Source organism: Pygoscelis adeliae, unplaced genomic scaffold (genome assembly GCF_000699105.1).
Source record: "Pygoscelis adeliae isolate BGI_AS28 unplaced genomic scaffold, ASM69910v1 Scaffold307, whole genome shotgun sequence".
NCBI classification, from domain to species: Eukaryota; Metazoa; Chordata; class Aves; order Sphenisciformes; family Spheniscidae; genus Pygoscelis; species Pygoscelis adeliae.
The window spans coordinates 130571-144408 of record NW_008825110.1 but is presented as its reverse complement, the minus strand read 5'-3'; the positions used below and the strand labels follow the sequence as shown (position 1 = coordinate 144408).

The 13838-nt window shown below is 37.8% G+C and overlaps 1 protein-coding gene across 2 annotated transcripts in view; it reads right to left on the bottom strand.

Annotated features, from left to right (window-relative positions):
- The window catches only part of LOC103920228 (protein arginine N-methyltransferase 8), a 72625-nt gene that overhangs the window by 7701 nt on the left and 51086 nt on the right, over positions 1–13838 (bottom strand). For both annotated transcript variants that reach the window (XM_009327913.1, XM_009327912.1), the window contains 4 exons: positions 11517–11659; positions 11054–11141; positions 7338–7453; positions 228–378 (listed from right to left, as the gene is read on the bottom strand). In XM_009327913.1, coding sequence (XP_009326188.1) covers positions 228–378; positions 7338–7453; positions 11054–11141; positions 11517–11659 — 498 coding nt within the window. The remainder of the gene's footprint in view (positions 1–227; positions 379–7337; positions 7454–11053; positions 11142–11516; positions 11660–13838) is intronic.

Sequence of the window (13838 nt, the reverse complement as noted above, 5' to 3'; positions counted from 1 at the left end):
CATAATTCCTGCGGAGCTCTAAGCTTGGTAGCCATTGTGAGATCCTGCCTCTGTTTTTGCAGAATTCCTACAAGCAGTTGTGCTTTCCCCATCCTGCTCACCTACCCCAAAGTGACAATAATTTTATCACTGAAATTCAAACCTGGTGGTACAGTAAACCTTCATCTGACCAGTAGCACTGATATACTGATAGCAATAGAAATCAAATTAAAAGAAATACAGATTACCTGTAGAAAATCCCATCTTCTTGTGGCACTTTGTAAATTCAATATTAAAATAGGTGACCAGGGCATGAATGTAATCATTACGCTGAATTTGGAGGCAAAATGCAGAAGTAAATGCCAATTCTTCAGTCTTCACTGTATAAATATCTACTTCCTGTTTTGAGGAGAAAGAAAAAGACATACATGCAGATGTCTGTGACTCTAAGGTAAGTGTTAAGTGATGTACTGAAGCATTTTATTTAACGATCAGCAACAAAGACAACTGGCAGCCCTTTAACACTGTAAGAAATCAATGGTACATTTGAATATATCAAATCATCAGCAAATGATCCAGTTATCTGACTAAGTTGACAGAGTGTGACAAGAGAGACCACTCACAGAAGAGTGTGTGTCCTTGGGAATGGCAGGGAGGGGCTGCTGGAGCTGGAGGAAATCAAAGTGAAAACGTGCTTTGACAAATATAGGCACAATGGATGTTGAAATGGAGATATAAGTACCAGTTCTAAGACCTTTCATCATCAGGGACTGTCAGCATGAGGAAAGATGGCAGAGTTGGGTTTTTAATAAAAATAAACTTCTGATTTGTTTGAGCATCTCTGGAAGGGAATGTGCTTTGACTGTGTCAAGCAGTGAAAACATCTGAGGCATGACAGGGGTCTGCTTTTTACTGATAATGCTTTCTAGTCCTGTGTCAGATAACCAATTCCAAATAGTAAGCGTAGGGATCTTACTCTTGAACTAGACAGAAGCAAATCATATAAATTGTACTATGGCTTGATTGCAGTAGTTGGGAGCAATGATGTAGTCTCCAAGATTGCTTATTCCCATCAGTTCTTAAATCTCACTGTTCAAGGCTTAAACTGAGTTTTTTAGATGGATCTGATTTTCCCAGCTAGGTATTGCTTTTATCTGGGTTGTTTCCAAAACTCAGTCATGATAGGGAGGATACTAAGTCTGAAGTACTATTAATTGTATTCTAATGCTATGAGAAATGTTTCCTATCGGTGTAGTTTCTGATATCCTCCTAAGTGTATCTGGCTTCTTATTGTCCTTGTCAGGGCATATGTGGCAAGAGCCAGATACCCCCAAAATATTTTTATCTTTTATTCAGAAAGACAGTATTAACAACAAAACTGTTCATTCATACAGAGAAATAGAAGCTTTGTAGGCAGAAATCCAAATTTCCTCTACCAGCGTAAGCCAGGAATCATATCACTGACCTCACCAGCTTTACTTCAGACTCACAGTGCAGAAATGGAGAGCAGAGTCTAGAACAGGGGCTCTTAGAGGGCTCTTTTAGCAATGCATTCTATAACCTAAGAGAACTCTGCAACAATAGACATCAAAAGATGCAGCTATATTTCAGTTACTGAGGTCTTTCCATGGACCACATATCATGTGTTTCTCAGACTTAAAAAACTTATGGTGAGATGATTTAAGCAAGCCATAGTTTTGGCCTGTCTGATTAGCAATACTCTTCAAGAATAACTTAACCATAACAAAAATTATTCTACTACATTGCAATGGCACCCTGAGTCACTAGTGGTTATAAGTGACCCATGCTTATAAGTGGTCATTTAAAGCTGGGATAGCCTTAAAATGTATTTTTTTTTTCTCAAGAGAAGATAAAAAGAAAAAAGCATACTAGGAATAAGAATTTCTGAAGTCTTCTGGCTGACTTCCATAGCAGCCTGCAAAATTTGCTTTGACAAGCTAGACTGGACTGGTGGGTGATAGGTGCAGATTTCTGTAATTTTTGGTGGCTTTTTAGTGGTATCACTGTGGGGCAGTTGTGAATTAAGTCCGATGATGAGGCACATAAAAGGGATCTAGCTCCCTCTCTCTAAGCTGTGTTGGCTCTGCAGGGTAAAGTGGAATCAAAAGCAGTAAGAAATATTTTTATTAGACAAGTTAGTGGAAATGTCTCGGAAATATTGAACAGATGTGCTGGACAAAATGGTGGTCACTATTGCAGTCATTTTTTTAAGGACAGAAACATGCTTTTTTTACTATGCAAGATATGAGACAAATGTGGGTTTTTTTATTAATTAATATAGTTTTGAAACTGGCCTGATCATGTTTTGGTGATCTCTTTGAATTGTACTCTGGCTACTATATATTCCTATATTAAATGTCACTGCTCATTGAACATTAATTGCAGCTAACAGCACAGATGAGAAATGCTATCTTTGCATAAAATAAGTGGAAAAGTCATGATTTACCATATTTCATTCAGATTTCAAAAACAACAACAAAATGGGCATAGTTAAGCAGTGATCTGATCAAAATACAGCTCTTAATTATACTAAAAAAATAAAATGTGTTAAGCTGAGCAACAATAAAAGTGTCAGAATTATCAGCTAAATAAAGAGGTCCAGACTGTGGCTGACACTGCATGAAAGACCATGAGACATCCCATGCTACATGTCCCTGTTGTAGAGAGACAGATAGAGGTCCAGTTTTTACATTCATTGCATAAAGAATGGTTCCTGGGCAGCCCTGTGGCACAAATTGCTTTAGGACTGAGCAAATGATGTATAGAAGATCATTTAGAATCACAGGGATGATGACAGTGAGGTTGAGATGCGGTGTTGCCAGCTGCTATGTATTTCTTGTTTGAACGGTATCACCCATCACCCTATCACTAGCTGAAGGTAACCTAACTAATAAGAGAAACAGCCCTGAGTCAGGTTTGCTGATGGGAAAAAATGTTGACTTGCTGCCTGACCCATTTCCTCATGTGAATCCTAATTAAGGTTGCTTCTAGAGTGCCACTGCACCTCTTTTCTGATCCCCTTCCCAGCCAGTCAGCCTACTCAGCTAGGATTGTGTAAGCATGGAGATAAGTTAGAGATTCAAATGTCAGTGAATGTCTGGTTTTGGTGGGGGGTTTTGTTTGTTTGTTTTTGGATTTGGGGTTGCGGTTTTTCCCCCCTTCCTCTCTCCCGTTGCACCAGCTGTCTTGGTTTGGACAAAGAGGGAAATGGTCATCCCAACATAGGATGTGATGATGAAGGCAGTCCTAATCATAGCAGGTAAAGGTGCTGAACTGATGCAGAAGCTGGAGCACAGGCAGCATTGGTACAAGCAGTATTGCCAGCTTCAGGAAAAGGATTGATCTGAAGGCTGAGAAGTGATCTGAAGGCTAAGAAGTAAAATTAATTGCTAGGGAAAGGAGAAGGGGCCAAACCCTATTTTCTGACAAGCACTGAGAAAATGACCTATACTGTCAGTTGCACACATGCATACAGATGTGAGGGGAGCACTGAATGCAATAGTCAGCCCCCAAAACACATGCACTTTTCCAAAAGAAAATTTTTTTTCTTTTTTCTTTTTTTTTTTTTTTTAAGAGTGCAGAGAACTAACAGTATTAATGTGGGGAGAGAAGAAATATTAAATTCTGGGTGTTTCGGGGGAGCAGTGAAAGGAAGACTGAAGTATCTGAGATTGTTTTGACTAGATACTGCAGCATATGTTCATTTTCTATTAGATGAAATAACAGGGAAGCAAGTGTAGCTATGGCTTCTAGATAACAGAGACCTCAGCCTCCTGCCAGGGCCCCTCTTCTGCCACCTATTCCTCTTTGCACAGAAGGAAATGCCTGAAAATTACTAGGGTGTTGTTCGGGTTTTGGGTTTTTTGGGGGTTGGGGGGAATAGGCAGAGTTAAATCTGAGGATGCTGAAAGGAAAGACTGTGGGGAGAACTGTTGGAAAGGAAAGAGAGACAGAGAAAGTCACTTAGGAAAGGGAAGGGAGATTTTCATGTGGAGAAAACAGTAGAGAAGAAAAATGAGAAAAAAAGAGCAGTGTTTGAAGAAAGATGGAAAATGAGTGGCATAGGTGCCTCTTGCTTTACTTTAGGAGAAGCTGGGAGAAAGGAATGTGATTAGGGAGTTCACTGAAGATGCAGTGGAGCAAGAGAAAAGTCTCATGAGGAACACCTTGTGCTAACCCTCATGGGTCAAGATTACTATGGGAGAAGAATGTGGGACTCACTGGAGCTGATGAGGTGAGTGCCTCACCTGTGTGGCTGGATGTCTCTGAGCAACAGTACCTTTTTGCAGAAAATACTGCAGGTCCTTTGAAATAAGGCTTCATACAGGTGAATCATGATATTCCCAAACAGTGGAAATTTCTCAAAGGACTGGATATTTGAGCATATAGGTCAATGTTTTTTTGCTATTATGCTATGCTCTCTGATGAACAAGAATGTTGCTTTTTTTTTTTTTTGTTCAGGGAAGGCAGTTTGTGCTTTAAGTAGCATTAAGCTGTGTAATCTTAAAGTGGTTTGTGACCTGCAGGAGCTTTAAACTGTTCCTGGACAAATGGGAGCATAGAAGTAGATTTCTTTCTTTTTTTTTTTTTTTGTTCTTTCTCTGTGGCTAGATAGGGGAGGATATTCAGGAAAGTCCAACAGTATTTTTTATTATAAACTGGATGTGGCATGGTCTTCATTCTTGTTTGGTTTTGTGAGTTTTCGCTACTCTCTTATTGCAATTTTTTCTACAGCTGTGTGAAGAATTGATTTATGTTATTGTAGTCTCTGGTGCTGACACCAAATCAAAATTAACATGGAGAAGTTTTGGGTCAACCCAAACCCATTTATATTTCTCTAATATGCAAGGGAATCAGAGAAAAAAACCACAACTGTTTTACTGAGTTTGAAACAAACTTTTCCATTTTTTCAGGCAATGTTACTGAAAGCAGTGGGCCCTCAGAAGGACACTTGTACACTTTTCCTGAGATCGGTTATTGACTCTGGTGGTTTGAAGAAGCTTTGGTCCCATTACCCTCCCTGGCTGATTTGGTTTGGAATTTAAATAGAGGACTCCTACTTGCCAGGAAAATTCCTATGCCCCTGGGATATTTTTAAGAGATCATTCAAAGGGGAATTGCTTCCACAACAGAGATGCTGCAGTATTCCCTGCATGCACCACCCCCCGTGCACCTGTGGCTTAGTGGGTAGAGTTCCTTGAAGTGTTCAAGACTTGGGTTACATCCAATTCCTGAAGAGTACAAATGAGGAAATTTTACTGAAGTCTCCAGCATTCTAGATAAGCATCATGGTTACATAGCATGCAGGGGTTGATGTCTTATTTTGCTGATTTTGTAGAACAATTCAGAGCAACTAAATTGGGAATTGAAATAATTGCAGAAGCACAGGGCTCTGACTGGTCTGTTAGGAATGCATCTAGTGACTAGTTCATCTACAGACTAATGTACAGGGAACCCAGACTCATCTGGTAGGCACCCTAAGTTAGCTGGTTTTGGGTTGAATACACCCCTAAAAAAAATCCCTTTGTGAATCTAATATGAATAAGCTATGCCATCTTTAAATGCTATAATAAAACATTTGAATAATTAAACATTATTGCTTTGTTTATTCTCAAATGTTTTCTTAGGCTAATATTATTCTCTGAATTCACAAATAATTTCAGGATCAAAGAAATGCTCTTTATATAAATAAACCACACGCAAAAGTACATTAAATTGAAAAAAGATATGCAGCCTCAGTTTTTCCTGCTTCCATATTGCTAGCCTGAACAAAAGCCTCCCTCCTTCCTGCCTTTCATTGACAATTTTCACTTTTTTTAGTCATCAGTTTGTGAGATTAGGGACAGATTCTGGAACAGAGAGTGGTTTCTGCTTGTGTAGTTATTACCCGCTTTGCTCCCAAGCTGCCATTACATGGTAAAGCACCATTCAGTGTATGGACAAAAGATGTCAGGCTGTGTAGAATTAAATATAAAACCTGAATAGGACCAGTTTGAAAAATTTTGTCTGTCTTCTTAAACCCAATTACTTTCAAAGACCTTCTAAGAAAGTGTTAAATTTCAGACTTTGAAAGACTTTGAAAGACTTCAAAGAAAGTGTTAGATTTGCACTTCATTTAAGGGCATGCAGCTTTTATAACTTTTTATTCCAGAGAAGCCAACCCATTTTGTCTCTCACTCTCCAGACATATTTTATGCAGTCTAAATAGCTGTTTATTTTGTGTGTATTGCAATTTTAAATTGCTCTGGCTCAGGCTGTTTTCAGATACAACCATCTTGTGTTCCCCTCAGTGCAGATAGGCTGTGCATGCATATGTACTCACACAGAGTTTCTACTTCTGTTCCTTTTTCCTGCTTTCAGTAAAGTTTCTACAGACTGAAGGTATGTCTTTCCTTCTTGCATATGGGAATACTTAATGCTGTGTTTGTTACTGGCAAGAAGTGAAAGGGAAAAATTAGAACTGAGTCTTCGGGATAAATGAGCACACTCTTGGATTCATGGACCTGACCCTACCACTGCTATTGATGTGGACAGCCTTATTCATGAGAGTAGTCCCGCATGAGGAGGATTGCTTCACATGGAAGGAATTTTAGAGCTTCTGTTCTGTTCCTGCAGGCTATGGATTCTTAACCTGGTCTTGTGAACAGGGAGTAGTGACCATTCTGTCTTACATGTGGAACAGGGTACAAGCTAACCTCTGGCTGCAGATGTTTGGGCTGGGAGAACATAGTAACATTCTGGATAAGGCTAAGAATGAGGAAGTTATACAAGTAAATTAGGTTCCAATTCTGATCTCATGCTCTGGAGTAAATTAGAGTTATTTCATCAGAGCTGACCAATTCAGAAACTGATGCTTCAGTCTTTTTTACTGCAAATAGAGTTAATTTACCCTTTCTCCTCAGCAGCATTACATCAGTAATTTCCAACCTCTATTTACAAGAAGGCAGGCAATTAAAATTCATATCTAAACACACCATGTCTCTATTTATCCAATATTTGCATATGTATAATTTGTAAGGGTCTTAAGTTACAGTTAGCAGTAGCCAGATGAGTAGAGTCACAAGGAGCATCTTGCTTTTGGGTATTCCACAAGTGATCAGGGTATCAAAGTTCATGCTTAGCTGAGGTGACAGTATTGGGCATGTGCAACCTACTAGTACTGACTAATTTAAAACTGCACAATTTTCCTTCTTAATGTGATAGCATTCTATGATGAATGCTTCTGCAGCTAGTTAGAAGCATACAAAGCTGGTAGTAAAACATAAGCAGCAGGTCTCCAAAGAATCCTACAGTTAGGTGTAAACATTCATAATTAGGTATATTTGGAATTACCAAACCTTTATTAAACAGGCATTGGTCACCACTTGCTTTGGATCTACTATGTCCACCAAAGGCTCCTTCATGGCAACATCCCTAATACAGGTCATGTCAAAGCCGTACACATTCTCCCACCCTGTCAATGCAAATGGATGTGTCAAAGATTAGCAGTAATAATAAAAATAATTTTTGTTTTTCAAAGCATCTTTCATTTGAAAGAATTTCTGCCATCCCCTAACTTTCAGCTCTCCTCTTTAGCTCTTTGCTCCCTGCCCCAGTTGTCTATGTCATCATTGCTATTTTACAGATAATGCAGTTGTGGCAAAATAACCCCTCAATGTACATCTTTGAACAAGTGGCCCTTGTTTTTTGGTGTCCCCAAAACTGTGTTATATGAGATTTGTCGATGATTTTCATTGCTTTAGACATTTGAGAGTGTTGCCCAAAATCATATAATATGTCAGGTTGAGACTTGGGAATAGTTGCTAAGATTATTGTATCCTTTCCTATCCTATCCATTCTGGTTAATATTTCCTTTTTATATAGATTGTTATTCAATCAGCAGTTTGCATGCTCTTTTAATTATTTAAGTAGTCTTAGTTTCAGCAAGTGAATTACTGACAGGAGTAGAATTACACGTGTGTTTCAATATTTGGGGCATCCAAGTTTTAATCTGCATGTACATCATGACAAAAAAGCAAGATGTCCCTTTTCTAAAAGATTTAAAAGCCATGCTGATCTTCTATATTTGAACTGTTCTTCCGATTGTTCTGATAAATGCTTCTTATCTTGCTTTTTGTTTTCTTTTTTTTTCTTGAACAAAATGAAAACATTAAAAAATTGAAACACTGAAAAGTACACTGGCTTTGCTTTTAAGATTGCTTAACAAAATGAAAACAAACACCTCCCAAAAAAGTGAAATCTTAGTCTTATGAATCATACAAGTCAAGGTCCATTCAGTGCTCCACCTGAAAGTCTAAACTGAATATGGTGAACTTTTTAAAAAATTGTTTGAACACAAGCAAGGTAAACTGATAAACAGCAATAGTGAGCATGTTTGAAATGTCTTGTTTTTTCAGAGCATAGCATTTGAGCTACTGGTGTTCCCAGAGGACTATGATTGTAAATGTAGTATGAGCAAAAAATCTGCGTATTTCTAAATTGGAACAAATCTGGACATGAACAGTTCTTTAATTATCTCTTTATTGGGCTGTGAGTTTCTCAATATTTCAGGGGAGCTGGTGATCAAAACTTTTGCTTCAGGCATCATGAGCATGTGGGAACTTCAGATTATATTTATAGAATCCATATGTTTTTACAAGGTTACACAGAAAAGATTAACTAGGAAACCCTGGAGGAACAATTTATTAACAGAGTTGTTGGGGCCTCCATCACTTGATGTACTTCAGCCTACATGGGATGCCTTCGAAATATATGCCACAGTCTGTATTAGACAGAGACCTGTCGCAGGAATTAAAAGATAAAATTGTATATTTCACATTTTGCAGGAAATCAGAGTAATTGACTATAGTAGTACTCTGTGGCATTTGAGAAATCAGAAGTCAGATTTTTTTAGAAACCTCATATTGCATTATTTCTTAATCAGTGTGATGGTTCTTTAGTACCGTTTGAAATGCTCAGCCCTGCATCTCATATGAAGGCAAGACTCTATACACCTTAAGAGAGAAAAAAGAAAGGTGAAAAACTGAAATTTAAGGAGACACCATCAAGGATTTATAAACTGAAAAGAGAGACAAGATGGTGGTGCAGATAGGTAGTGAGATGGAAATAAGTGAAGAAGACACAGAGGTATAAAAAGTAAGGGGGGAAGGGAAATCAGAGGTGAAATCAGAAAAGAAAGTCTCTTAAAGGAAAACATTTTAGAAGAGAAAAAGTACCCGAAACATTTTTTTTAAATGATGAAAAAATAAACGAGTTGAAAAAAGGTGTATTGTCTGTGAGAAAAGAAAAAGGCTCAAGTCCTAGAAAGGAAACGGTTCAAAAGCAAGGTGAATGAAGGCATAAGGGATGTTTTTAGGCCAAAATGGCTTTGATTCCTTTACAGAATGGATGCCTCATACATCCTTTTGAATCTGTAAATTCTGTAAGGAATTTAGCTGTCAAGGTCATCACAAAACTGAGAAGAAAAATCTAGGCTGTGTTTGAGGAGTAGATATAATTCTCCCTGGCACCTACACGGACTTCTTGGCGCTGCCTCACTGTACTGGGCTTGCTTTTGACCCAAAATAGCAGTTTTGACCCATTGGCAGTTCTGTGTATTGGCACTGAATTTGATTACAGAAACACCACACTTTCTTTTCTGATAGGAGCTGAGAGGCAAGGAATGAGGAGTTAGGCATTTTCATTTAAAGGTTGATTGAACCCACTAGTTTTACCCAAGCTTTTGCATGTATCCTTAATTAATAAAAATGCTTAGGAACTTTGTGATTTTTTTTTCCCCTTAATGGAAAATGCCTTTAAGTGAAATTGACCAGCTCTGAAAAATAAATAACAGTCAAAAAAGAAAAAAAAAGAAAAAAGAAAAGAAGAGTGAAATAATGTAGAACTTACTTATTTCATCAAAACTATTATGACCAAATAAATCCAAACTTGGTTGACCTGGGGGACAACAAGTTGAACGTGAACCAGGAGTATGACATTGCGGTGATGAAAGTGAACCACATGCTAAGATATGAGAAGTGTCCAAGAAAACTGGATTTGCTTAGCTTGGGACAGCAAAGGCTAATGGTGGGATCTAATTGCTATCTGCTGCTACAGAAACAAAGAAAAAGACAGATTCCCTTCAGGTGACAAGGGACAATGGAGGCAAGTTTCAGCAAGGAAAATTCTGACTGGATATTCAGAAACATGTTTATTCCTGAGCGTGCTTCAGCATTGGAACAACTGCCCAGAGAAGCTATGGAATCCCCATCTCTTGACTCTGCAGGGCAGGTCCCTGAGTGACCTGCTTTAACTGTGAAATCTGGCCTGCTTGGAGCAGGAGGCTGGACCTGTAGAGGTCACTAACAGCACCAGTTATTCAATGAAACTTCAAGGAAAAAAAACCCCAAACATTTTAAATGTAGAGAAAAAGACAATTTTATGCATCTATGAAGTAAAACAAAAACGTTTAGAACTTTTTTTCACATCAAAGTAAAATGAAAATTTCTGATCTTTATTTTTGATTTAAAAATTCTCATATAAAGTGTTTTAAAAAAGCGTTACTTTTTTTTTTTTTTTTCCTTGACAAGCTTATTAGTGAGATATTTTTTCTAGGCTTATTTCTTAACATTTACAATTCATTTGCATCTTATTAATTTTTCTGTTCTTGTTATTTTAAAAACAAAAAACAGCACCTGGATGCCAAGAGAATATTACCAATTTTAATGGCAGTTATGTGGGATGATGTATTTATCAAAACAACAACAAAACAAATCTCCTAAAATCCACATTTTAAAATAGAGGTAGAGGTATCAATGTAACTCTAAGCAAGGTCTACATCAATTTATTCATGCATCTTTCCTTTGTGCACTTTAAATTACTGCAAGTTTCCTGAACCTATCACCAGACTAGAGTTTTCTCAGAGTTCATGTTTATATTGGAATTCTGGCCTGGTCAGCATGATTTCTTGGCTTTTGCAAAGCTTTGCCAGTGAAGAGATTACAGCAGGCCACTATAAATCAAATAGTTTAGGGAAATAACCATAGAAAAGGGTTACTGTTAGGCGTTTACTCACAGTGAATTTTGAAGTCCTTGTACTGTCTGTCTTCAATTGCTACCACGTACAAAGCAGCTCGGTCTGGAAACATTAGCCCTCCAGGTTTCTGTTGATGAATTGTGGGGAAATGGATCTCGTAATCTATTCACCTGACAAAGACATCACATTTTGAACTGCACATACAAAAACCAGACAAGCACCCCTTGCATGCCTTTATTGTCACATCAGCTTTAATCTCAGCAACTCTTGCAGCCTGTGGCAATGTCATTAGATAGTGTCTATAGGAATTTCACCAGCAGTTAATCAAAAGCAAAGCTCTTTCACTGAGATTCCCGTTGTTAATCTTTTCATTAAAGCCTAAGAAATGGCACTTGGAGATGTAACTGGGTCTTGTTATGGTGACAGTAGGAAAGGGAAGGCTTGTAGTCAGAAAATAAATGACGATTGCTCCAGCAAGGAGTATGACATGCAGAGCACCTACCAGCCACTTGTCTCGTGCGAAGATGACTGTGTTTAACATTGACTCATAGAACAGACAGTAACCCATCCACTCGCTGATGATGATGTCTACTTTATCCACAGGTAATTCAACTTCTTCCACTTTACCTTTAAATATTGTGATTACTGAAAAAAGAATCCAAAGAAATATGTTTCACATAATAAAACACCTGACTAAGTTCCTTACTGGTGAATGTCAGGCTGACCTTTTCAATATGATTCTCTTCTTAAATGCCTGTAGATAAGGGATGACTCCACGTGACTCAATGGATTTTACACTATTTTAAAACTACTTGCAGTTAAGTATAATAAACAGAAGTTTTAGTATCAGTATAAAAGGAAAAAAAAACAACCAAAATCATAACCCAAACTAAATAAAACCCATATATAAAAAACAACAGAAAAACAGGCCTTACCTGGTTACCTGCATGATCTCATTTTACATTCCCTTTGGAATTTGGAAGATTTCTAGATCATTGACCAAGTAATGCAAAGAATCCACCTAGAATCCTTTAAACATGATCTCATCACTGAGATATTAGAGATTTATGGAACTAGGATCTAATTCTCATCTGGTTTTCAAACATATTATGCTGGCTTCACAATAAGGAAACTAAGGCTTATTTCTTCTATGAATTCTGGGGAGTTGACTCAGCTGAGAAAGTCAGATCTAGCCTGACAGTACACAAACAAGAAAGTTTATACACAGTTCTCTTATGAAAAATAATTTTTCATTCCCTTCTGCTTCATGATTGAATCTTTTATAACATACTGGCATTCTCACTCTGAATATTCTATCTAGTTTAGACTTGCATAACTTTCCACAGTTATCTAAAGTGACTGCTGGAAAACATTGCTGTCAGGTGTTTTGTCACCAAATTAGTTTCAAGGAAATTAAAAAGGTTGCTAGAAATTTGGTGGAGTATAATACCAGATCCTCAAAGACACTATTACAACACAGCGCATTAAATTACTGGCAATACTGTATACTACTTACAGGGGACTGGGTATGCACTGCAAAAGCAAATCAACAAGCAATTAATAGAACTGGTTGACACTAGAACAGATATTTTGCTTAAAGGAAAATTAAATGCTGGTCCATATTTAGTTCAGTTGTAACAAATAATCTCAGTTTAGTATCACTACACCATTCACCAATCATTCTTGCATTTTTAAAAATATATTTCCTATTTACAAATGTATTCCAAATTCTTTAGACAAATAATTTTCAGCTTGTGTTTGTCTGCTATTTATATTGTTTGTTGCAGTGGGTAAAGTCTCATGGTTCTGGATTCTTCCTTGACAAGGTAACTTATGCACTTGAAATTCAGGAATAGAGCAGGGAATATCTTACTTTCCATTACTAATTGCTAAGATTACTGTATTACTCTTAAAAAATGGCAATTTTTAATGATGGCAATTTTTATTGATGAAAGTGGTCAACACTCAGTTTGAGGAAGATGAAGGTACTTTTATTTAGCTGTAACTAGGTTAGCTATTTAGGAGTGGAAGTGTAGGTTGAGTCATTTTTAGAACTCAGCCCAGGGAAAATGAGGTTTTGTCTTTCCAAAATACATGCAGTACTTGTATTACTCTAACCAGATGTGGCCACTTTATTTTCATAGAAAACTTTTAATCCAGACTGGCCCCCTAAGAAGTTGGGAACACTCTTGATTCAGACTGGTAACACAAAGTATCAGCTGGCAAGAGCAACCTGATTGGAAAAGAGCAGAGTTCTCTTCTCCTTCACATTCTTTAAACTCCTTCCTTTCACAGTTAGTAACTCAGTAGGTCATCTGCTGTAATACTGAAGACTCTTCATGTCTATAAGCTCCAGCCACGAGTTCTCTTTAGTTCTCTTTTCTCCTGAGAACTTTCACTGCCACTGACCTTTTGGAGTGAATTTTAGCACTGTTGACAGCTGCCAGAGTGACATACCTGCAGACTTTGAAGCCCTCTGTTTATACCTAGAACAGTCACAGTGTAAGCAGCAGCAGCAGCACAAGTTCCTCCCACCTCCCTTCACTGTGATGAAACATCTTCATAAAGCACCATGTGGGAACAGATTGTGCTGTCCCCAGCTGTATTGTATCTGTTCTGGAAACAGTGGGTTTTCTCTTGGTTCAGCCCCTTTTGCTGACTCTGCATTTCTCTAAACGTTGGGGGGGGGGGGGGAGAAAAATTTCCATGAGCAACAAGATCCTTTGGCTCCGTACCTGGTTGCATTAAAATAAAAGTGATTGTGGGTCAGTGTAAAGTGTGTAAGTGTAAATGTTAGTTCAGTTGTGTAATTTGTTTATATTGG